This window comes from Macrobrachium rosenbergii, chromosome 8 (assembly GCF_040412425.1).
Source record: "Macrobrachium rosenbergii isolate ZJJX-2024 chromosome 8, ASM4041242v1, whole genome shotgun sequence".
Classification (NCBI taxonomy): Eukaryota; Metazoa; Arthropoda; class Malacostraca; order Decapoda; family Palaemonidae; genus Macrobrachium; species Macrobrachium rosenbergii.
This window is the reverse complement of record NC_089748.1, coordinates 41829919-41856097: the sequence shown is the minus strand read 5'-3', so window position 1 is coordinate 41856097 and position 26179 is coordinate 41829919. Positions and strand designations below refer to the sequence as shown.

At 37.5% G+C, this 26179-nt stretch overlaps 1 protein-coding gene across 7 annotated transcripts in view; it reads right to left on the bottom strand.

Moving 5' to 3' along the window:
• LOC136840748 (protein tramtrack, alpha isoform-like) overlaps window positions 1-26179 on the bottom strand; it is a 234778-nt gene that overhangs the window by 103741 nt on the left and 104858 nt on the right. For all 7 annotated transcript variants that reach the window (XM_067107585.1, XM_067107582.1, XM_067107583.1 and 4 more), the window contains exons 2-3: window positions 24276-24471; window positions 20974-21510 (exon numbers count right to left, since the gene is read on the bottom strand). In XM_067107585.1, coding sequence (XP_066963686.1) covers window positions 20974-21510; window positions 24276-24452 — 714 coding nt within the window. In that variant the 5' untranslated portion in view covers window positions 24453-24471. The remainder of the gene's footprint in view (window positions 1-20973; window positions 21511-24275; window positions 24472-26179) is intronic.

Here is a 26179-nt window from a genome sequence, read left to right as displayed (position 1 = left end):
TCTACAATAAAAATTTCTTTCCCATCCTGCTTACGTGTTCCATCCTACTCATGTGCTCCATCCTACTCATGTGTTCCATCCCATCTAATCCCCTTGATGCCTCGTTGCCAGAGAAATTTAAACCGACCAATCAATCATTCTCTCATGATCAAATACCCATGCCATCGCTTTCAATACTCGGAAGCGCTAATAATTGATAGATTGATTGACTGATTTATTTATTTAACAAGCACCAAATATTCGAAGTTTTCAAAAGTAACCCGCAGTCGCCCTGACCTTGACTGTCACATGCATCCAGTAAGCGATATTTTCAAAGCTTATTTGAAATGTATATGTCAATTATGTTACTCTCATGTGGAATTACGTGAATCATGTCTACATGTGAAATTCACTTGATAAAGTGGTTTTTCTTGTGTATCTAAACGAATGTGGTATGGCGAATGTTGGGTATCTGAAAAGAATGTGCAGTTTTCACATTCCAACTCAAATCAATTCGGTGTAGAGGACTAATTTCTGTTACAATACGAAAGGCATTAAAAGTTGATGGAATAGGATCTTAATTATACAATCTCTATGACTTAAAGTTACTGTGTAACAATTTAATGAGTCGTCTCTCTCTCTCTCTCTCACACACACACACACACATAGATATATATATATATATATATATATATATATATATATATATATATATATAATATATATATATATACATAAAACTTTATCACATACACAATTGTTCTGTGCATTAGTAGAATTACTAAGGGGCCTCATTCAGACTGGATGGTATCTGAATAAATACTCCATTAGAGACCATGAATGAGTTTGATTTATATAGTATATATTAGTATATTATATATATATATATATATATATATATATATATATATTATATATATATATACATACACACATACATATATATAATATACATATATGTGTATGTACACTTAAAAATACATACATACATAATGACAGTTGCATACTTATATACATATACATATATACAGTTGCCTCTGTTATAACGTTTATAGACTTTTCCTGATTAGTGGTATTTGAATCACAACCCTGATTAGTGGTATTTTAATCAAAAGCAGTACTAGCCCCTCCGATAAAAACTTAGCCTCTAACTGAACGCAATCCCAAGAGAAAATTCGAAACACGAACAGTGGAACAAATACGAATAAATGTGGGACAAGACCGAGAGAGAAAAAAAAAAAGAAGAACGTGTAACTCTTTTGAAAAACGACAACGTTCTGAATGTAACAGGTTGTCCGCCAAGTGTTAGCCTAATATTTATCGTGAGTAAATATATGATGTTAAGTTCAAACATCAAATACCGGTACACTCTGTGTTTGTTACAGTTGTTATATACATGAAACCTTGAGAGAAAAGGGATTTTTTTTTTGTTCGTTGGAAAGGCCTCATGACTCTGTGAGAGAGAGAGAGAGAGAAAAAAAAAGGGGGGGATCTTTTTTTTTTGTTCGTTGGAAAGGCCTCATGACTCTGAGAGAGAGAGAGAGAGAGAGAGAGAGAGAGAGAGAGAAGAGAGGAGGATTTTTTTTTGTCTGTTGGAAAGGCCTCACACTCAGAGAGAGAGAGAGAGAGAGAGAGAGGAGGCTGGATTTTTTTTTTGTTCGTTGGAAAGGCCTCATGACTCAGAGAGAGAGAGAGAGAGAGAGAGAGAGAGAGAGGTGGATTTTTTTTTGTTCGTTGGAAAGGCCTCATGACTCAGAGAGAGAGAGAGAGAGAGAGAGAGAGAAAGAGAAAGGAATTTTTTTTGTTCGTTGAAAGGCCTCATGACTGAGAGAGAGAGAGAGAGAGAGAGAGAGAGAGAGAGAGAGAGAGAGAGAGAGAAAGGAGGGGATTTTTTTTTGTTCGTTGGAAAGGCCTCATGACTCTGAGAGAGAGAGAGAGAGAGAGAGAGAGAGAGAGAGAGGATTTTTTTTTTTGTTCGTTGGAAAGGCCTCATGACTCAGAGAGAGAGAGAGAGAGAGAGATTTCATTTGTTTTTGTTGAAAAGGCCTCATGACTCTGAGAGAGAGAGAGAGAGAGAGAGAGAGAAGGGAGAGAGAGAGAGGGAGATTTTTTTTTTTTTTTGTTCGTTGGAAAGGCCTCATGACTCTGAGAGAGAGAGAGAGAGAGAGAGAGAGAGAGAGAGAGAGAGAGAGAGAGAGAGAGAGAGAGAGAATTTCATTTGTTTGTTGAAAAGGCCTCATGACTCTGAGAGAGAGAGAGAGAGAGAGAGAAAGGTTAATTCTATTTGTTACATTTGAAAGGCCTCATGACGTAGAGAGAGAGAGAGAGAGAGAGAGAGAGAGAGAGAGAGAGAGAGAGAGAGAGAGAGAGAGAGAGGGATCTTGAAGCGCAAACTAAATAATTATCTTAATTATGAGTCTCTTTCATCAACAATTAGACGTCACTTCTCGCTGGAAATAATTACAGAGTGGAAAAGTGGGAAAAAATTTAAGAAACAAATATCGTTCTTTGTGGTCTGTGAAACTCAGAGTAAATACACACACACACACACACACACACACACACACATATATATATATATATATATATATATATATATATATATATATATACTAATACTAAATGATGAAGAAATTACGTGAAATCATGTATCCTTATACTCTTCAGGATAATACATAGCTGAAATACACCTTTCCCGCAAAATGCGAGCTATTATTTAGAGCAGCAAACGCTAATCAAATGAAAAAGAAGATTTACTCACAGATCACAGCCACCAGAAATGAATTATAATCCACTCGGATAATAAAGTAACGTCATGTTAAGCATATACGCTACATCCCAAAACTGAATTATGAATCTCCTTGTACCACTTGTCATTATTATTCATGCTCGATGTTGAGTGACTGACGCAAAACCTCAGAACCAGTTCCTTTTGTGAGCCGAGCACAAAGACACAGATTATAATCACGCTGATCCACTGAAGATTACAAAAATTGTTTTTGTAAATTTTCAGGGGAATTTGTTAATTTAAATTTTACTGAAATTGTTTAATTGAATTGAATATAGAATTTAGGCCAAAGGCCAAGCACTGGGACCTATGAGGTCAGTCAGCGCTGAAATGGAAATTGACAGTAAAAGTTTGAAAGGGGGGTGGTGCACTGCAGGCATTACTAAAGCTTATTTGCAGCGTACCTTCGGCCCCTAGCTGCAACCCCTTTCGTTCCTTTTACTGTACCTCCTTTCATATTCTCTTTCTTCCATCTTACTTTCCTCAACACTCTCCTAACACTTGATTCATAGTGCAACTGCTTTGAGATTTTCCTCCTGTTACACCTTTCAGACCTTTTACTGTCAATTTCCGTTTCAGCGCTGAATGACCTCATAGGTCCCAGTGCTTGGCCTCTGGCCTAAATTCTATATTCAATTCAATTCAATTAAGCGTGAAAACAGTTTACAAGTATTCCGTATCAGAGAAAGAGAACTGAATAATTGTTTAATCCAAAAACAACAAAGACTTTATATATAAAAACCAATTATTGCATTTCATGCAATCGCGCATGACGATTAAAAAAACAAAATAAAGTGAAATATATGATTGTATGAGTCATATTATACGCGACACTCAAAATTGAAAACAAAATAATAATAATAATAAGAGCTCGTAATATTTTTACAAACAAATTCAGATCTTGGAATCTGCTCAGGGATGTGTGTATACATAGCACGAATGTAAAGGCATTCATCACGTTATGCGTTAAGATACTTCCTTGTGTCGGCATTCAAAAGGGGAGCCGTTCTTTGCATGTGAAGGAACGGTAGATTGCGTGTTGAACGACCCCTCCCCCTCCCATCCCCTCCCACCCAACCCACATCCAATTCCACCGGTTCTCCTACCGCCCCCACCCCCGCCCCCTAAAGCCCAAAGGGGTGGAGGGGGAGGTTGGGTATTTTCATGAGAGAGGGGGGGTGGGGATATGACATCTGCTTAATTGTTATATACTGATTATGGAGGATTGCGGGTTCAATTTCACTTAAATAATTAATTTAGTAATCACTCTGTCGCGTAATGTTGCCGTTTGATTCGAAGCTGTTTGATGAACATGAAACCAACTTAAAAATAATTTTTTCAAGGAAGTCGTGGTATTATTGATCACCTGCTGTTTAAAAAAAAGCTGGAGTGAAACTACAAAAAAAGCTGGAGTGAAACTACAAAAAAAACTGGAGTGAAAGTAAAAAAAGATGGAGTGAAACTACAAAAAAGCTGGACTGAAAGTAAAAAAGCTGGCGTGAGACTACAAAGAGCTGGAGTGAATCTACAAAAAGCTGGAGTGAAACTACAGAAAAAGCTAGAGTGAGACTAAAAAAGCTGGAGTGAAACTAAAAAAGCTGGAATGAAACTACAAAAAGCTGGAGTGAAAGTACAAAAAGCTGGAGTGAAACTACAAAAAGCTGGAATGAAACTACAAAAAGCTGGAGTGAAACTACGAAAAGCTGGAGTGAAACAAAAAAAAAAAATACTGGAGTGAAGCTACAAGAAAGCTGGAGTGAAACCAATGTAGGTTAAGTAAACGAATAAAAGGAACGGCAAAATATTCGCTAAAACGACTCGGCAAGAAGGCAGGAAAGATAAACGAACGCCGCTCCGTGACAACACGCGATCCCCAGTGCTGGAGTTTAAGCAAGCAAGGGATATAATAGTGAACTATACCTATTCATTAATGAAGGGATATATACTTTTAATAACAGAGCGAGCATGCAAAGGACTCGCAGTTATTACACGAGTTTTATTACGGCCGTAATGCGCGCGCGACCATGCGCAGCGGACTGATTTGTTTTCTCACCTGCGAATCCTTAGGGGGGGCAGGCGTAGAAATTTGTTAAAATCAATTTCGCCAAGCTGTAGTTTTCGCCAGGTTTGAAATTTGCGGGTTTTTCTAAACAGGATATTCGAAAAAGTCCCATTAAATAACTAAGTTCTCAATTTCTATGGATGATTTAGTATGTAAGCTAGAGAAAAATTGATTAATAATCAATAAAATCCTTTAAAATGGCAAAGCAAAAAGTGGCTATTTCCCCTCTAATAACCCAAAACTAACTGATCTTTCTTTTAATGGAAAGATTCCAGCGACAATTCACATTTAATTAAGTAAGTTACTTAATGATGGGCTCTTAAATAAATAATGATTGCATGGCGCATTTCCTCCCAGTTGGTCAACCATCTCTCACCCCGGAGGGCAAATATATCAAACCCATTTATCCGATTTGAATTTAATATGGTCTGCTGGGTATTAGGACCCACGCCATCGTGTGAATGGCCCATGGAAATGCCCCGGATTCTATCGTGAATTATGAATCTTTAAATGGAAATATAATAACTTATAAACGGATTTTTTTGTAAATAAGATTTAACCTAATTCTTTTAGTCATAATAGAGTATTGTGTGTATATATATACATATATATTATTCGAATTGTAGGTCCTGACCGGTTTCGACTTTATTTTCAAGCCACTGACGAAGGACTGATAGAGTATTAGAAGTCACCAAATATATAATAGTCCTTCGTCAGTGGCTTTTGAAAATAAAGTCGAAAACCGGTCAGACCTACACCAAATCTCCTATTTTTCACCTGTAATGTGTGATAGAAAATGAATCACGTAATGAAAGTGATTATAATCATATATATATATGTATATATATATATATATATATATATATATATATATATATATATATATATATTCATATATATATATATATATATATATATATATATATATATATATATATATATATAAACGTAAACGTAACAGTATGCACGAAGGCAGTAAAATCACTTCGAATAATTCAGAATTTTCTTCGCAATCGAAAGGAAAAGGTTCGATCCGGACAACAAACAATGCGTTATGCGACATTATCCACGGCACCCAATCAACTAATCAATAGGGACTACACACGGATGAAAAATTTAGCCAATAAGAAGCGTTGTGGGCGTGGCCTGAGTTCCTCATCTGCCAATCAATAATGTTGCCTTGTTCGAAGCCCGCCACTCTGCGACCAATGAGAAGCGCCGTGTAAAAAAAAAAAAAAAGTGTGTAATGCTACAGAGGACTTCGATTCTTCCGAGTTGTTGGCTTTGTGTTAGGAAACCGCTTTCACGAAACGCGGGACGCGGAGCTGAATTTAAATCCTGACTTACTGTAGTTTGATATTTCTTAAGGGAAAATTTTTTTAAAGGCTTGGAAAGTATAGTTAGGAAAATATAACTCCTTATGTAATGATATTCCTGAAATCAAGAGATTGGATTTGACAAGTCCTAAATCAGTACTAAACGAAGACGGTTGTATAGTTCTGCTGCATTTAGGTTGGCACGCCCAGGGAACGAGAGGCGAAAACGGACCTTATTTGCAATGAACTGTGTGAGGAAGGGCCAGGTGGGAGGTAGCCATAGCGCGCTGGGGGGTGGGAGGGGGAGAGAGAGAGAGAGAGAGAGAGAGAGAGAGTAATGCGCTGGGAAGACACTACTGGAGTTCGCTGTTCTTTGATGATTTTCGTGGTCGACTAAATGGCCTTGCAGATTTGCACCAACGAGCAAGACTTAGGAGGAAGAAGAAGAAGAAGAAGAAGAAGAAGAAGAAGAAGAAGAAGAAGAAGAAGTCATAGGCCCAGTGACACCAGCCAGCAGTCCTCTAAAAAAAAGTTTGGGAACTAATGGCATCAGCGGGGGCTCTTTTCGGAAAATGCTAGGACGAATGACGTCTGAGCAATCCTTTGAAAGTTCTTGGGCAAATGGCACCAGCGTAGAAGGATTAAAAAGGCATCAGCGTAGAAGAGTTATAAAGTCATCAGCGTAGAGGAATTTAAAAAGGACAATGGAAAAATAGCAGTTCTTTGAAAGTTTTAGATCAAATGGTATCCATGGAGTTTCATAAACGTCCTAAGAAAAATAACAGTTGTATTTAAGTCCTAGGGACCTTTTTTTTTTTTTTTTTTTTTACAAACAGTGACTTGATATTGTCTGCCAATATTCTTTGAAAGTTATTCGACCCCAAGGTAACAAGAGATGCCTTGGAAACATCATAATACCGAAAGATCCTTTGAAAGCTCTCGAGTATTTAATACCCGTGACTGATTTTCTAACAGTAATATAACAAATTAATAGCAAAAGGTGACAGCTTGCAATGTCTTATAAACAGCGATAAGAAAAGACACCAGAGAGCGGTACTTTGCCAAAAGACAGCGGACAAAAGACACGGACAAAAGACAAATACAGCCGGCCTTCCGAAGTTGTTATAAAAGACAGCAGTCTTCCAGCCCCTTAGGCAAAAAATGTGACTTTTCATATTTTGGGAGAGACAATAACTTGCCCTGTCGTATGCAAGTAAACTCGTTCGAAAGGCAAGATTGCTGGGTTCGTACCCTAAGAGTCCTTTTCTTTTCTTTTTCTCCCCCTGGGAATTTTTTTTCTCAGCGTTTCTTCCCTTAGATGAGTTTACTTTATTTCGCGTCGAGATCGTGAGACTGAAGTTCGTTAAACTTGTAAATGGCATTACGCAACAGGAAGAGGTAAGCAAATTAATAGTGTAGTTTCCTACCAGTCCATAAAAAGAAATTAATTGGTGAATTGTTTTTGTGAACCATTCGTGTAAATTATTTTTCATCATCGGGGCGAACTTTGATTTTACTCACATAAGAGACACGACATGGTACAATGTTGGATTCAGTGCGTTCTGTGACATATCATCAGCCATTCCTTTCTCGATATAAAATACTACTACTACTACTACTACTACTACTACTACTACCATGAATTATAACGTGTTATTGCTGAACGCCGATGTAAAATGAATGATACATTTCATCGATCTTGTTTTCATGTTGGTTTACATAAAAAAAGCAGAATAATTATAATTCATTTTGTTTCGCGTTGGTTTAAATGAAAAAGCATAATAATTATAATTCATAAAAACAATTTACTACCAAATTATTTTAGGTAGTAGCTTGAAATGTCTGAATCCAATCAGCAGCATCATGATTGTCGAATCCAACTTTAAAAGACGAAACGTATTGTGCATCATATTTTCCAGGTTTTAAATTGCAACATATTTTCCAAGTTTTAAGTTTAGGTAAGCAAAAATTCAGAACGTTATTTTACACATTTCCTCACTTCTGAATTTGATCACTTTATCCTCCGTACAAAAAAAAAAAAAAAACAATAGATAAAAAACGAATTAAATTAAATGTACATTTCAGAAACGTCAAGGTTTAAAACTACAATATATTTTCCAGGTTTTAAGTTAAGTTTAGGTAAGCAAAAAATTCATACGTTGTTGTACACATTTCCTCACTAATGAATTTGATCAATTTATCCCCCGTACAAAAAAAAAAAATAGATAAAAAAAATGAATTGAATTAAATGTACATTTCAGAAACGTCAAAGAGGAACGAAAAACCTCTTTCTAAGTTACTAGTCCTTGACGTTCGAACGCGTCCAGCACAAATCTCAAACCACGCAGCAGCGGCAACAGCAAACATCCCGCTTTTAATCGGAAGAATAAATTCATAGGAGGAAAAAAAAAAAAATCTGCTGCCTGAGGCCGATTTACGCGCAGCGAGAAAGCGCATAATTTTCTTTGTCGGATTTGTGAACGCTCAGGTGTAGGAGAGAGCATCGCTCAATAACCGATAAATGAGGAGGAGGAGGAGCGAGGGGGCACCTCCCCCTCCCACCTTCCCATACATCACACTAACGACCGCTGGGATCCGGCACAAGAATGCTCTCTATGCTATACATTACCTGCTCTGCAAGATGAAAGGAACAGAGGTGCCATAGTGGAATCTTTGGAATCTTTGCCAGATGGAAAAATTAAATGATGCATTCTTTAAATCTTTGCCAGATGGAAAAATTAAATGATGCATTCTTTAAATCTCTGCCAGATGGAAAAATTAAATGATGCATTTTTTTTAAATCTTTGCCAGATGGAAAAATCAAATGATGCATTCTTTAAATCTTTGCCAGATGGAAAAATTAAACGATGCATTTTTTAAATCTTTGCCAGATGGAAAAATTAAATGATGCATTTTTTTAAATCTTTGCCAGATGGAAAAATTAAATGATGCATTCTTTTTAAATCTTTGCCAGATGGAAAAATTAAATGTTGCCATACTGGAATCTTTGGAATCTATGCCAGATGGAAAATTAAATGTTGCCATACTGGAATCTTTGCCAAATGGAAAAATTAAATGTTGCCATACTGGAATCTTTGCCAAATGGAAAAATTAAATGTTGCCATACTTGAATCTTTGCCAGATGGAAAAAATTAAATTTTGCATTTTTTTATGAGTAACACGGACTAAAGACGCTGGATAATTATAAGATTAAATACAATGTCGTTCGAGGATTTGTCTGATTGAAGTACAGCAAAACATAAAATTGTTAATAGCAGGAAAAAAATTAAAGAGCGAAACCAACTCGTTTTACATGGAAGAGAAAAATATTCAGATGCAAATGCTTGAAATATCACAGTAAAGTTCAACAACCCCAAGCTCTCTCTCTCTCTCTCTCTCTCTCTCTCTCAAACACACACATTCGTTTTAAAGAAAATCAGAAATGCAAAACTATCAGTGCGTACGGAGCTTACATTTACGGGCGTGGAACTAAAAACAATTCCATTCACCTTTATGTTCAGTTCTATGTACAGCTCAGAGGCCATCGATTAATATGGCTAAAAGCAACCTCTCTCTACTCTCTCTCTCTCTCTCTCTCTCTCTCTCTCTCTCTTTACTTCATCATAATCATATGAAACCTATTACCTTTCATTCATGTAAGGCTTCTATCCAAACCGTTCCCCATTCTCTACGCAACGGACTAATCATCACCTTCCTTGTTCCACTAATGGGACACTTTTAATCCCGATCTTCTCGGATTCTTCTCCCCTTTGTCACGCTCAGATCCTTATCTTCCATAAATTCCGGAACCTCGTGGGCAATGTCTTCCCTCCCGCCAAGGTATGATTCGCCCTTTATTTAAATTTCGCTTGTTAAGGCCTATACACATTTTTGTGTACTGATTTTCCCTTAAGAAAATCTCATACAAAAATTCATGGAACGTTTCTTACCGTATTCCTCTTTCTTGTAAAATCTCAAATACAGCTCTTATGTTAATAATTTATAATTCATAACTTTATTATCTTGGAAGCACTTTGTGTCCTAATGGTCAAATATTATCAGTTTCCTGTATTAATGTAGCCTTATTTTCCTCTGTACATCACCTTCTGTTTGCGTCATTTTCTCTCCTGAATTCCCATCTCCCATTTTCATTTTTCTCCATTTCTTTCCTACTTTTTTTTTCATCTAATGCCATATTTACTCTGTTGTTCGTACAGTATTCTTCTTAGAGTCAAATCTTCATAATGTTGCCAAAATTCTCTGTTACGTACAAGCGCCTACAATGATTTTGAATTATTATACATTTCCCCCCTGACATATCAAATATAAATTCATCATATTACGTGTTTTTTTCTTTAATCTTTTAAGTTTTTCTCGCTATTGATAAACACAAACGTCCTATGTTCCCAACGCTTCACAGTTTTTCAGTATTTACTCACAATTTCATCCCCGAGTTCAATTTCCATTCGCATGTGTCCATGTCTACATCTCGGGAGATTGCTTCGTATCCAAACGTTACCGTATTTTCCTCTCCCGAGTCGACCTCTCTCAAGCTCATACCCTAATGTTCCTACATTTTCCTCCTCCCTCCCGATCCCTCATCCGACCACATATCTTGTCCTCCAGTGTCGTGTCCTGATACTTACGTCTCGACGTTTTCTCATCATATAGTTCCCTCCCCTGCCAAGCTTGCCTTAATGTCACCTAATTTTCCTCCTGTACACTAGGCGATTACCCAAATCTTTTCCTCGTGCCAGACTTCTGAGATGTCTTATCCAGTTTTCCCGTTTTTCCAGGATAACGTAGCCATCATCATCATTCTCCTCCTCCTCCTCCTCCTCCTCCTCCTCCTCCTCCTCCTCCTCCTCCTCCTCCTCCTCCTCCTCCTCCTCCTCTCCCTTTAAGAGGAAAATAAAGTCCTCACGGCGTTATCAAGCCTGGACCTTTCCCTTTCCTCCATCCCCTATAAATTAATTCCAATATTTGAATGTCAGAGAGAGAGAGAGAGAGAGAGAGAGAGAGAGAGAGAAAGGATACTCTGTTCCGAACTCAGCAATTCCCTCTTTCCCACTGTCCGTTCCCATCTCCCTCCCCCTCCTCCTCCTCCTCCTCCTCCTCCTCCTCCTCCATCACTTCAATGAAAGAGTCTAGTGTGGAGGAAAAATCAATAGGCAAAACATTATCATCCCAACACTGCACCATTCCTATCGATCTGAACTCGTCCCTAACACCACCCCCCACCCCCACAAAACCCCCTACCCCCCTTTCCCCAAAAAGAAAACGGGAATCAAAATCGAGGGGGGCCGCTGTGTAACGCTGTGGACGACACGTGATAAAACAATGCCACATATGCTGTGCTAAAGAGACACGTTTCATTCTTGAATGCTGTGAGAGTGCGTATGTGAGTTCGACTCTACCGTAAAAAAAAAGAAAAAAAATTTAAGTTTCTTTTAAGAGGAAAGTTTCTCTTTGTAGAACGTCATTTCCCCCTCGAAAAACGGCAGATATATGGACCTCTTAGCGCCAGAGGGGACATTTCTTCTCTCGCGTCAAATAAAAGTAAAATTAAACTCGAACGTACCTAGGCCATTTTTAGGAAAATATTCCTATACAAGGAAAACATTCTGTTTAAAAGGAGACTCGTGAATTCGAAGTTGTTGCGCGAAAACGACTCCGAATTGTCACATACATAAACTTAGAGCAAGGGAATCCCTGTACATAATAAATAAAACCCGTAAAAACAAAGACATAATCCTAATTGGCAACAGGAGGAGGACCACAGCGCAACACGTCACGTCATGATTCGACAAAGACACCGGCTCGTTCCCGGAAAACGTAACCGACAAAGACAACAGCGCCGTTTAAATCGGCGACGAAAAATAATCATACATTATTCAGGGACATGAAGAATGTAAAAGACACTTCAAAGGAACGCACGGGATTGAGTTTTGAATACTGCCGATCCCTACATTCCTCTCTCTCTCTCTCTCTCTCTCTCTCTCTCTTCTACTGGATCAATAAATGGTTGTAATAGTAAAAAGAGTAGTGCAAAAGGGTTGCCAGTCGAAAGAGGAAGTGGTTAGGGGACTCTTATAAGTGAACCACCTCTTGACTCTTCTTTTTTTTTTTTTTTTTAAGGGATTTTTTTTTTTTTTTTTGAGAAACTTGTGGCAACTTGAGGAGCACTTTCATTCAGGCAGACGACTACTACGGCAAGTGACGCGAGGAAGTGACACACTTAGTTAAGTTGTAAATCTGAAAGATCCCTTAAGGAAAGCCGAAATTCGTGCGTACAATTTTAGCTTGAAAATTTCCCGTCCGAATAATGGGCTAGGTCCTTTTACAGGGTCATGTCGATTTCATGAGTAGAGGACATTATTATTATTATTATTATTATTATTATTATTATTATTATTATTATTATTATTATTATTATTATTATTATTATTATTATATTTGGGTGTAAATCAACACACAGATACCTGCACTTTGAGTAAATATATCTCATTATTATTATTATTATTATTATTATTATTATTATTATTATTATTATTATTATTATTATTATATCTGGATGTAAATAACACACAATCAACCGTGTTTTAAGAGTAAATATTTAATATTATTATTATTATTATTATTACAGATTTTTAACAGACACGCCACCCGAAGAAAAAAAATTTGACGATGATAATGATGATGATGATTCTGACATCACACATAACGAAACCTGGAAGGTAAAAATAATAATAAAAAAAAAATATTCAGGCATAGGAATAACGAACGTGTGTGTGTGTGTGAAGCGGATCTCTCTCTCTCTCTCTCTCTCTCTCTCTCTCTCTCTCTCTCTCTCTCTCTCTCTCTCTCTCTCTCTCTCTCTCGGTTGTAATTAGATTTCCAAATCCGAAATCAATAGCCGTCTCGCAAGTCACGGGGGCAAACACTGTCAAGAAAATAAGACTTGGAAATGATGATCACAGCCCGGAGGTGGAGTATTGATCCGATATAAATTCCGATACTTCTCCTCATCATCATCATCATCAACTCCCTCCCACCCACCCCCTCCCCCCTCATCCCTTTAACGCCACTCCCTCCCCTCCCCTCGCCCCCTCTCTCCTTTAACGCCCCCTCCAACTCCACTTCAGACCTCCATAACACTCCCTCTTCTCTCATTTCCTACGCCAACACTCCTCGCCTCCTCCTCCTCCCACCCCCACTCCTCACTCCGCCTCTCTCTCTCTCTCTCTCTCTCTCTCTCTCTAATGATCAACTGCTCCTTGCTTTATCTGTTACTACATTTCTCATTTTCTTGAAACGATTCATTTCGTCAGTCTGTTTTTATTTTTCATCTTCAAAATTTATATCTTCCTAAATTCGTTTTCATTCTGTTGTTTGAAGAATCATCTTGTGCATTTTGCAATCTACGAGATGGATTCCAGTCTTTTTTTTTTCTTGCTCTTTCCCTTAAGGTTTTGTTTTTTTTTTACTCCGTCGATCGAACTCTCTCTCTCTCTCTCTCTCTCTCTCTCTCTCCCTCCCTCCCTCCCTCTCTCTCCATTCAAGATCTCCTCATATTTTTTTCTCTCTCTCTCCTCTTCACACAGATTTGGGTCTTTGTGTTCACCTGCCACATAAATTTAAACACGTAGAATCTCTCTCTCTCTCTCTCTCTCTCTCTCTCTCTCTCTCTCTCTCTCAGCAAAAAGTCTCTCTACTACTGCTGCTAAAAAAAAAAAGTGTCGGCAAGAACAAAAGGAACTAAAGCCTCTTATGAGTGACAAACGATAGGGATTCACTTCCGTCGTCGGCTGTCAGCATAACTTTACCCTGTTCGCGAACTTAACAAGTTTACTGCTGGATAAGTTGGAATTTAAGTAAAATATATAACAAAAGGAATGATTAAGAACAGTATTCGTCTTTGGTAAACGATTCAGATGGGGCACAATAAAATAAAATGTCAGTGTTAATTTTAAGTAAAATTAACATTACTTTAAGTTAAATTAAAACAAAAGAAACGACTATGAACATTATTCGTCTTTATTAAACGATTCAGGGACTGAATTTGCATCTCAAGTCGAAAATTGAGGCACATTTAAAATAAAATGCCAGTGTTAATTTTAAGTAAAAATTAACATGGTTTTAAGTAAAATTGTGACAAAAGGAACGATTATGAACATTATTCGTCTTTATTAAACGATTCACATGGCCAAATTTGCATCAAATCTAAAAAAATTGAGCACAATTAAAACGTCATTGTTTTGTTAATTTCCACGTAACCTGCTCTGGAAGGAATAATAATTTCCACGTAACCAATTTCCAAGTAGAATGAGAAAATTAATTAGTAGGCGCCACAGAGAGCCTGCTCAGCTTCTTTTCCGCCCATCAAAGTATACATATATATATATATATATATATAATATATATATATATATATATAGAAATATAATATATATATATATATATATATATATAATATATATATATATATATATATATATATATATATATATATATAATATATATATATATATATATATATATATATATATATATATATATATATATATATATATATATATATATATATATATATATAGCAGCTCATCGTACACCGTGTGCCCGTAACATAAAACATCAAAGCCCCGTCACGTGCAGGAACTTTTCAAATAATGATAGCACAGGAAATCCTTAACCCCCAATGAATTACGAATGGGGGGGAGGGAGGGAGTGGGGGATGATTCGGTAGGTGCAATCAAAGAAGGTCCCGGGAGGTGGTAGGGGTGTGGGGGGGAGGGTGCAAAATGGTCGGTGAATGTGCTACCATATTGATCCACGGGCCAAAATTCTTCCACATCGTGTGAGGGGGGGGGGGGCGTGTTGTTTTTCTTGGATACGGCGACGGCAGTCACAAAGCGATAAAGTAATAGGTGATACTGGTTCTGGCGTTTTTATCCTATTATTTTCGGCTGCCGCCGATGTACCGAAAGGAGTATATATCCTATTTCCTTTGTTATATCGGAATTTTTTTCTCTTTTTTTTTTTGAGGGGAGGGTTAAAAAAAAAAAGTACGTTGAGTTTCGAGGCTATAAATGTTAGAATTTCGTCATTATTATCATATTTTGTTATATCGGTATTTTTTTTTTTTTTTGGAGGGAGAGGGTAAAAAAAATACGTTGATTTTCGAGGCTATAAATGTTAGAATTTCATCACTATTATCATAGCTTCTTATATCGGTATATATATATATTTTTTTTGGAGGGGGAGGGTAAAAACGTACGTTGATTTTCGAGGCTATAAATGTTAGAATTTCATCATCATTACCATATTTGTTATATCATATATATATATATATATATATATATATATATATATATATATATATATATATATATATATATATATATATATATATATATTTTATATATATATTTTTAGGAGGAGATAAATTAAACGTATGTTGATTTTCGAGGCTTTAAATGTTAAGAATCTCATCGCTATTATCATCGTATTTGTAAGCCGAGTATTATATAAAAAAATAATCAGTTCGTGAAAAATCCTTCCCTCGAAAAATCCGCTACGGTGACGGAAGTGGCAGTCAAATGTCAAGCATCAATTTTTCACGAAAGAGGTCTTACAAAGCGCAGCGGCTCTCTAGTTGCTGTGCATTAATACGTAGCCGGCCAGGTAAGGAGCCGCTCGTCGTATGCACAACAGCTAGCCTGCTTTCGTTCAACCCTCCTCACGCGAGTTTTCTCTGGGTAAAAGAATGAGCGGGGTTTTCAGTACCTCCAGCAAAACCTCGTGACTCCCTCCGCTCTCTCTCTCTCTCTCTCTCTCTCTCTCTCTCTCAAATGACTTTGTTGCTGTTGTGCCGCTGAAGAAAATAATTCAGTCATATTACACATTATGTGCTTTGGTCTTACGACCGTGAGTTTTCGTACTGAACACTTTGCAGTTAATGAATTCAAAATCCCGACCTCGGCTTTTGCAGTTAATGAATTCAAATTCCCGAACTCGGCAAACAGCAGTTATAGCCTTCATAAAATATCAGTCTGAACTTCAGGCCATAAAACTTCCTTTTACCGGATGTTCATTATACTAAATCGACTAATAAATATGATTGGTCGCAAAGCATTTCCTACAACATTTTCTTAACCTAACTTCTTCTTCCGCGTGATTCTAAGATGCGTAATTCTCAGGTAGCCAAGTATTTAAAAAAAAAGATTTAAATTTATTTTCATATGGCCAAATATTACAAAAAAAATATTTAAAATGATTTTCAGAGCGCTTCACTTTTGTAAGTCAAGTTCCATTATGAAACTAAAATAGGAAAGAGTTTTCCCATAATTTGGTTTTCATTTGTGAGGGAAGCGTACAGGCTGTGTGGGGAGCATTCTGAGAGTGCCAACTGCTCTCATCCCCCCCCTCCCTTTCCTACCTCTCCCTCTCTCACTCCCCTACCTCTCCCCCTCCCCCTCCATAATCTTGTCTTCCACGACCCCGGACGCTTTTCGAGCGAGTTAGTTCTCCGAGGAGGAAATGGAACTTGTGACTTGGTCAGCGCTGGCATTTTTCAACCCGTCGGCGTGTCAGGTTACGGGGATCTCGAGAATTAGATGAGGCTTAGAGCAAGGAAGCCCCTTTTGGGAAACCCCAGGAATGCATTGGAGGGGAGATATGTTGGTATTCCAAGACTTATTGGCCGGTCTCTCCCTCGCTCTCCACGCCGGCCGCCCGCCCGCGAGAGCAGAAGAAGAAGAAGAAGAAGAAGAAGACTTCGGGGTTTTAAATTTCCAGTGGATGCACCTGCAGAGCTGCTGAAATTCTATGGCACCCCACCAGTCAATTTTGGTATTAGCTATCAATGGTTTAGTTGAAAGAATGGGTTGTAGGGTGACGGTTACTGAACTGATGACAATGACCTAATGACTAAAGTAGCAGATTTTACACCTTTGAGTCTAATAAATACCTAATTTTGTGATCAGGCAAAATTCACGCTTCATATATAAAGGAAGAATGATCAATCTCTCTGCAATTATTCCTCCATCGGGCGTATACGCAATGCTTCATCGCATTACCTACAGGTTTCTAAATAATATTGGCTGTGCTAAAAGATATACCAAGCTATCCTCTTGAATATTTATATATTTTTATATAAATATACGCCTGACGATTTGTACTTTACAATAAGGTCTAAGAGATGCAATCATTAATAAAACAGGTTTATTGGTAATTCTGTAAAATGGATTTCACTTTGTAATTACAGGAATGGGAATTGTGAAGGGGATTATTTTTATTCCTAACTAGGAAATGCTGTGACGTTCTCTATGAAAGTTACGTAACAGCTGAGTGGAAATAATTAATCTGATACGTCAGTAATCGATTACGAATTGAAAATGACTTCTTTTTTTTAGTTTTCTGTAAAAGAAAACTATTGAGATGGCTATTTGTCTGTCCGTCCGCACTTTTTCTGTCCGCCTCAGATCTTAGAACTACTGAAGGCTAGAGGCTGCCAATCGGTACGTTGATCATCCACCCTCCAATCATCACACACACCAAATTGCAGCCCTCTAGCCTCAGTAGTTTTTATTTTATTTAAGGTTAAAGTTAACCATAATCGTGCGTCTGGCAAAGATTTAGGCCAGGCCGCGGTTAACGTTTCATGGGCCGCGGCTCATACAGCATTATACCGAGACCACCGAAAGATAGATCTATTTTCGGTGGCCTTGATTATACGCTGCACAGAAAACTCGACTGCTCCGAAGAAACTTCGGCTCATTTTTTACCTGTTATAGTAAGTTCTCTGTACGGTGAATATTTTCTTGTAAGTATGGGAAGAAATCTTGTTTATTCCGACTGGTGAGCAACTTCGATTTTAAGCCTAATCCCAGGTATAGCTCGATTAGAGAATGATATGAGCTTCTAAGCTCTAAGGCAGAGAGTAATATTTTCTATTTAAAAGCGTTTTACGTTTACTTAACAGCGAAATTAGACTCCTATCAATTATTATTCAATTTTTAAAAGATTTCGTCCTAAAATGGAGGGTGTGGAATAATAATAATAATAATAATAATAATAATAAATAATAATAATAATAATAATAATAATAATAATTTACTAAAATGTAAACTTAATAAGCCATTCAACAAAAGTAACCAATTCACTCCTCAGTGTTTATTGAATGCCAACACGTGCATGCATAACTCTCAAACCTGTCCGTCGTAATTCACACGTCATGACAGCAAGCGACGTGAAAATAAGGCTTCCATAAAAGTCCTGACAAAGAAGCGAATATTTTTGGATGGTATACCTTGGCGCGCTCTCTCTCTCTCTCTCTCTCTCTCTCTCTCTCTCTCTCTCTCTCTCTCGATCACGCCCAGCGCGTGGTGACAATGGTATGATAGCTTTAGTGCCCGCCGGTCGCAAAACCTGTTTGATACCTGTACATACTCATTACACTCCTTTAACGCTGTTCATTTGGCGCGATGGCTTTATCGGCTGATCATCTCGGAAAACTCTGTTCGGTGGCTTCACATTTAATGCTGTTGCTTTGGTAAGGTGGCCCTTAAAGTTTGGTCGTTTACGAATACACGTTTGATACCTTAGCATTCAGTCTTGAAATGTTCTTGATTTATGAGAGTTTTACAACAGAAATTGTGAAGTCTCTCTCTCTCTCTCTCTCTCTCTCTTTTTAAACAGCCGTATTCTCCACTGCTCAATACTACCATTCCCACTTCAGTATCCGCTATGCAAATTACGAGTCATGCACTACTCGTTAGCCGCGCTGAAGAATTTATGGGCATGAAACGCAGTGTCGGCTGCAACAGATCGATAGTGAGTACCGTCTACAGACATCGCTTTTGCGATTTCTCGCGCGAACAAACGAGGAAGAAACTGTCTTCGTGGCAAACAGCGGGGCGAGAAGATTAGAGACTTACGGACACAAAGACATAAAATACAAAGAGATATACGACAGGTCTCTGACAAGTCTCATTCTGGAACAAATCAGCAGTGACGCGGGGGAAAAAAAATCGTGGTATTTGGTCAGTATACTGCCCTATAATGGAAGACTGCAGTAGCTGCAAAAATACGAAACTGAGAAAAATAATAGATATTCCCTTGCCATACTACTGATTTTGCAGATACTGCAAATGGGACCCCCTAAACAAAGCACTGAAGAATCATTTAAAAGTGCAGTAACTTGCGTATTAGTATTTCACGAGCCCAGTAGGTGGCATGTCTCAATTTCGAAAATTCTGCAGATACTGCAGTTTTCCATTTTAGGGTAGTGTAGTATAATGCACCTATTTTAGGGATATACTTAAAACGTCATATTTAAATATTAAAAACAGAAAAAGTGCTGAAGGAAATTTCCTCATGGTAACGACACTTTCTGTAAGGTATGTCAGAGTTGCCTTCAAAGAAGTGTTTTGTCAGTTGAAGATCTCAAAGAGCTATCGATAGTTTGCGGAAATCGATCAAAGTCATTTGTAAAAAAAAAAAAAAAAAAAAAAAAAAATTGTAAAAAAAATAAAAAAATATATATATATATATATATATATATATATATATATATATATATATTTTATGCCATGAAGTCGTCAAAAGTAAAAATATTCTGCATACGTTAAGATCCAAAATTTCCTAATTACAGTGCTTTGATGAAGACCAACCACGAACAGGTTGCTATGACCACCAGGCACTGTTGAACTTAAACAACTCCTTTATTGATAGTATAAATACCTGCTCAGGAAGAAAGCTGAATCGATTTTGCATACCGCAAATGCTTTGAAGTTTCACCACTTTGGCAAGAACCATTTGAAGAAAAAATGCATAGTATAGCGCCAGTTCAATAAGACGGAATACTTCCCAGACGCTGTCCAACTTCAATATTCCGTAGTAACTCACGGGCGTCATTACCTGATAACAGTGAATTATGCAATAACACCAGCGGCACTCTTTCAAGACAGGAATACGGTTCTATGTACATAAATCTGGGAGGTATTTTGACTCGATTTCCAAACCTTTTGTAAAGACCGCTCGCGGATCAATAAGTTGCTAATTCTTGGGCTTGCTTTCGCCACGAAATATATTAATGATCCCTTGACAACTTGGGGCAAAGGGACAGTCTCCCCCCAATAAGTTGCTAAATCTTGGGATTGCTTTCGCCACGAAATATATTAATGATCTCTCGACAACTTGGGGCAAAGGGACAGTCTTAACCCGCCCTCCCCCAAAAGTCTTCCATTTACCGAAGTATTGGGATTTCTAAATAATTAAAACTAAGAAACTGTCATATCACCAACACGATGTTCTAATAATTTGTCATGGGGGTAATTTCCTACCTTTAACGCACACCTATTGGTTACTTCTGCTTTTGTAATAAATAGCTCAATAAGATACAAAGCAATATGTTATGGGGTATAAGGTGGGGGAAATTTCTCTCTACATTAAATAGAACTATTAAATATACAGAAATATACAGCCTTAAATATACAAATGGTTTATGAGAACAACAATCATGGTACTGTGAATAAAAAAAAATACATAAGAAAAATAATGATAATTCAAGCTAAAATAATGATAATTCTAGCTGTAAAAAAGACAAATGGTTTATGAGAACAACAATCATGGTACTGTGAATGAAAAAAAAGTACATGAGAATAATAATGATAATTCTAGCTGTAAAAAGGACAAATGGTTTATGAGAACAGCAATCATGGTACTGTGAATAAAAAAAAGTACATAAGAAAAACAATGATAATTCTAGCTGTAAAAAGAAGGAAGAAAAGTGAAGAAAACCTTCATCTCGAAACTGCCTCTCTTACCTTGGTATCGGGCTCCTTGGCCTGATCGTCGGGTTCAGGGCATTCCTTGACCTCCTCGGCCTCGACCTTGACCTCGGCCTCACTGCGCGTGTCCTCCCCGTCCGCGGCGGAGACTGAACCCGCCACCGACACCACCTCTCCCTCGGAATCCTCGCCCGAAATCTTGGGCGGCCTGCCGCGCCGTCTTTTGGCACCGTAGCAGGCGGAGGGCGAGAGGGGCGGCCTCTTGAGAGGCGGGGGGTCGCCGGCCAGGGGCGTGAGGGGCGCCGTAGGAACGACGCCCGGCGGCGCGGCGCCCGCCATCGCCTGGGGCATGAGGTAGGCAGTGGAGGAGTTCTCGAGCCGCTTCTTTTCGTTGACCTCCGTCAGGCCCTTGATGCGGAGGGACTCCGCCACCCGCAGGAAGCCCGAGAGGTTGTCCTGGTCGACGCTGACCTCGCCGCGGTACATGAAGTCCAGGAGGTCTCGCATGTCTGTGTACCTCACGTCCTTCAGGATCACGATGGGGTGCTTGTCCGGGTGAGACGCCAAGACAGCCTGGGGATCGCGAGAGAAAAGAAAACAGTCTTGGTTTAGTCAGTCTATAATCCTTTCCTTGTGGTACAGAAACTGAACACAGAGTTTAGGCCAGAGGCCAAGCATTGGGACCTATGAGGTCATTCAGCGCTGGAAAGGAAATTGAGAGAAGGTAGGTCCGACAGGTGTAACAGGAGGAAAACCTCAAAGCAGTTGCATTTTATGAAATAATTGTTAGGAGAGGGTGGATAGCAACATGGAAGAAAGATATGGAAGGAGGTACAGTAAAAGGAACGTAAGGGTTGCAGCTATGGGCCGAAGGGACGCTGCAAAGAACCTTTAGTAATGCCTACTGTGCACCCCGTGAGGTGCACTGACGGCACTACCTCCCTACGGGGTTTACTTGTGGTATAACAAAAGGATAAATGGTTGGAAAATTGCGTGCATAGCATCATTCAGTTTTACAAAACCTATATATTTATTACATATCCCAATCTTATTTAGATTTTGCAAGCGCAAGAAGGATCCGATATGGGCTTATTACCTTAGAATGGAAAAATAAATTGTCAATTGCTTTCATTTTTCTAAGTAAGTCTTTCCATATTCAGCGTAATGAACAGTAATATAAATAAATAAAACAGAACTCAATAAACTACAACGTTTTAATGCAAGATGTAAATTAGATAACGAATCTTTTATTGATTCCCACATTACATAACTCGCAGCAATAGCTTTTAAACCTTTATGTAATCGCAAGAACAGATTATTTAAATATACAACATCCGGAATTAAATTGCGATTACTTCCAGTAATTAATTACCAATAACCAGTTGCCTAGCTCAGTAATGCTAACTCCTCATATGTAAAATAACAATATCTTCCATAGTCTTGTTATTAAGTAACAATATCTTTCGATGATCTTGTTAATAAGTAACAATATCTTTCGATGGTCTTGTTATTAAGTAACAATATCTTTCGACAGTCTTGTTATCATTAAGTAATATCTTTCGATGGTCTTGCTATTAAGTAACAATATCTTTCGACGGTCTTGTTCTTAAGTAACAATATCTTTCGACAGTTTTTCTTAAGTAACAATATCTTTCGACGGTCTTGTTCTTAAGTAACAATATCTTTCGACAGTTTTTCTTAAGTAACAATATCTTTCGACGGTCTTGTTCTTAAGTAACAGTATCTTTCGACAGTCTTGTTATTAAGTAACAATATCTTTCGACGGTCTTGTTCTTAAGTAACAATATCTTTCGACGGTCTTGTTCTTAAGTAACAGTATCTTTCGACAGTCTTGTTATTAAGTAACATTATCTTTCGACGGTCTTGTTCTTAAGTAACAATATCTTTCGACGGTCTTGTTCTTAAGTAACCATATCTTTCGACAGTCTTTTTCTTAAGTAACAATATCCTTCGACGGTCTTGTTCTTAAGTAACAATATCTTTCGACGGTCTTGTTCTTAAGTAACATCTTTCGATGGTCTTGTTGTTAAGCAACAACATCTTTCGACGGTCTTGTTATTAAGTAACAATATCTTTCGACGGTCTTGTTATTAAGTAACAATATCTCTCCATAGTCTTGTTATTAACGTAATTACAATATTCCCTTTGCAAGCTCCACGTCCCTCTTTGTAAAAAGCAACAATATGTCATCTACCTCGACTGGTGATACTCATAACTGACCGCTGGTCCTCAAGTCAACGATGATTCGTCTTGAGTAATCACGATGAAGTATATGATGGGAATTTTATCACATTTTAATGACAGTAACAGCTGTAAAATATGACTGTATTCAAGGGCAATGCAAATTATGAGTAATTGAAAAAGCGACAATTACGCAAAATCACTCATTAAACTCGATAAATTGACCACAAATTTACCACAGAACAAATTTAAATTTTATGGGTGATAAGCTAACAATAATGGTATTTTTAAAAAGTTACTCATTAAGTAACTCTGAATTCACAAGGAGTCATCTAATGGTTATACAGACCGTGCATTAGTTACTACATGATTTCTACACACCTTTAAAATATTCCAGGAATTTTTAACGGCGCACCAAACGCATTTCAGACTATTTTTAGCATATCGAAGCGAGCTAAAATATTTTTGATGGAATATCTGTATAATTAAAAAAAATTTTACTGTTCATCGGAACTTTAATGAAGCTTTATAACATCAAAACATTTAGAAAACTTCATCAGAACTTTATCGAAAAAAAAGGAAGTTCCGAACTTTAAGGAAACTTTGTAACATCAAAACGTTTAGATAAGTTCAAGAAAACTTCATCAGAACTTTTTCGAAAACAAAAAAAGGAAGTCCATCGGAACTTTAAGCAAACTTTATGACATCAAAACAGAGAAAACTTCATCAGAACTTTTTCTGAAAAAAGGAAGTACATCGGAACTTTAAAGCAAACTATATAACATCAAAACGTTTAGAAAACTTCATGATAGGTTCATCAGAACTTTCTCTAAAAAAAAAAAGGAAGTCCAAAGGAAACTCTATAACATCAAAGCGTTTGGAAAACTTCATGAAAACGTCAGAACTTCTTCTAAAAAAAATAAGGTCAAAGCGTTTAGAAAACATCATGAAAACGTCAGAACTTCTTCCTTATTTTGTCCAAAGGAACTTGGGATAACTTTACAAACTGAAGTATGGAATAAAGGAAGGAATGACACCCCCTTCGTCAGAAGTATTATGCACGAAGTCACACCCAAGATTTAACCACAAATTAAAAAAATCCTGGAAGGTGAAGGGCGACGACGCCAAGGACCCACCTGGAAGTAAGGGCTGCAGGCGGAGAGGACAACCTTATGGGCCTTCAACATCATCCCTTCGACGGCTAAAGTCACGTCGACGAAGGACTCGTTCTGAAGGAGCTGTTCGAACACCGAGATGATGTTGGACTGGTGGTTATTCCACCTCAGGCAAAATTGTTGGGGGGACATGGCCATTCTGACGCCCGACGTAACCCTGTAAAGATGGAAGGGGAGAAAGGAGATTAGGATGGATGCTGTGACGTCATCGCAGAAATTTAAATGCATAGATAAAAAAATATATTATATATATATATATTTATATAAATTTCTAACTCACATCAGGATCGAATTCGTGTCACATAATAGGAATGATGCAAATAGATAGAAAAAAAAATATATAATATATATGTAAATTTCTGACTCGCATGAGGATCGAACCCGGGTCTTCCAGTTGAATGGTTAGGTAGGCTTGTGTGGCTTAGTTGGCAGCGTCCTTGCCGTTCAATTGAAAGACCTGCTTTCGATCCTGATGCCAGTCAGTAATTTATTTCTGTTCTACACGTGATTGTTGATTATAATTTTTGTTCTACACGTGACTGTGTTGATTATTTCCGTGTGTACACACACACATACAAACACACATATATATATATATATATATATATATATATATATATATAATATATATTCACTTGCAACAGCAAAAATCATAGTTGATTAACATACTGGGTATTCAGTTTAGTATCATATAGATACAAAACAACCGCCCTTCAAGCTAAAGAAAGAGCAAGATAAAGAGGGGAATATAGATAAAGGAAAAACTATAATAAAAATTGAGTGGTGAAATATTAGGAATTATGGTAAAACCAATTAGGCCTTAGCAGTGACCAGAAGCAACCAGGTTAAATAGGGCTAGGCTAGCAAGCTCATCCCAAAACAGTTACGCAAACAACTTCTGGAGCCAACCCCTCATTAAAGGGAGGTGGGGAAGTGTGCAATTTAAAATTAAAATGTATATCTCCATAAAGTGTGAAAAAGGAGACAGTATTTACAACAGATTAATGGGGACACAGAAAAAAGGAGATAAGAAGGAAGAAGATGATGAATGTACATAGAAATAAGGAGATAAGAAGGAAAAAGATGATGAAAGTGGACATAGAAATAATGAGATAAGGAAAAGATGATGAAAGTGGACATAGAAATAAGGAGATAGGAAGGAAAAAGATGATGAAAGTGGACATAGAAATAAGGAGATAAGGAAAAGATGATGAAAGTGGACATAGAAATAAGGAGATAGGAAGGAAAAAGATGATGAAAGTGGACATAGAAATAAGGAGATAAGGAAAAGATGATGAAAGTGGACATAGAAATAAGGAGATAGGAAGGAAAAAGATGATGAAAGTGGACATAGAAATAAGGAGATAAGGAAAAGATGATGAAAGTGGACATAGAAATAAGGAGATAAGAAGAAAAAGATTATGAAAGTGGACATAGAAATAAGGAGATAAGAAGGAAAAAGATGATGAAAATGGACATAGAAATAAGGATAGGAAGGAAAAAGATGATGAAAATGGACATAGAAATAAGGAGATAAGAAGGAAAAAGATGATGAAAATGGACATAGAAATAAGGAGATAAGAAGGAAAAAGATGATGAAAATGGACATAGAAATATATAGAAAAGAAGAAATAAGAAGGAAATTTTATTTTGGTTAGCTCGAAAACAGAGTATGAAAGGAGAAACTTGCGCAAAAACATCTCTTAGACGAAAGGGACGTAGGAAGGCCATTAAGATAACGAAAATAAAGTGACGGAGGATTAAACGGCCGAAGAATGAAGATAATAAAGCAACATATAGAGAGAACGGAAGAACAGAAGCGAAAGCCACCGTCGTAGATGTAACAAGAAAATAAATGGATAAAC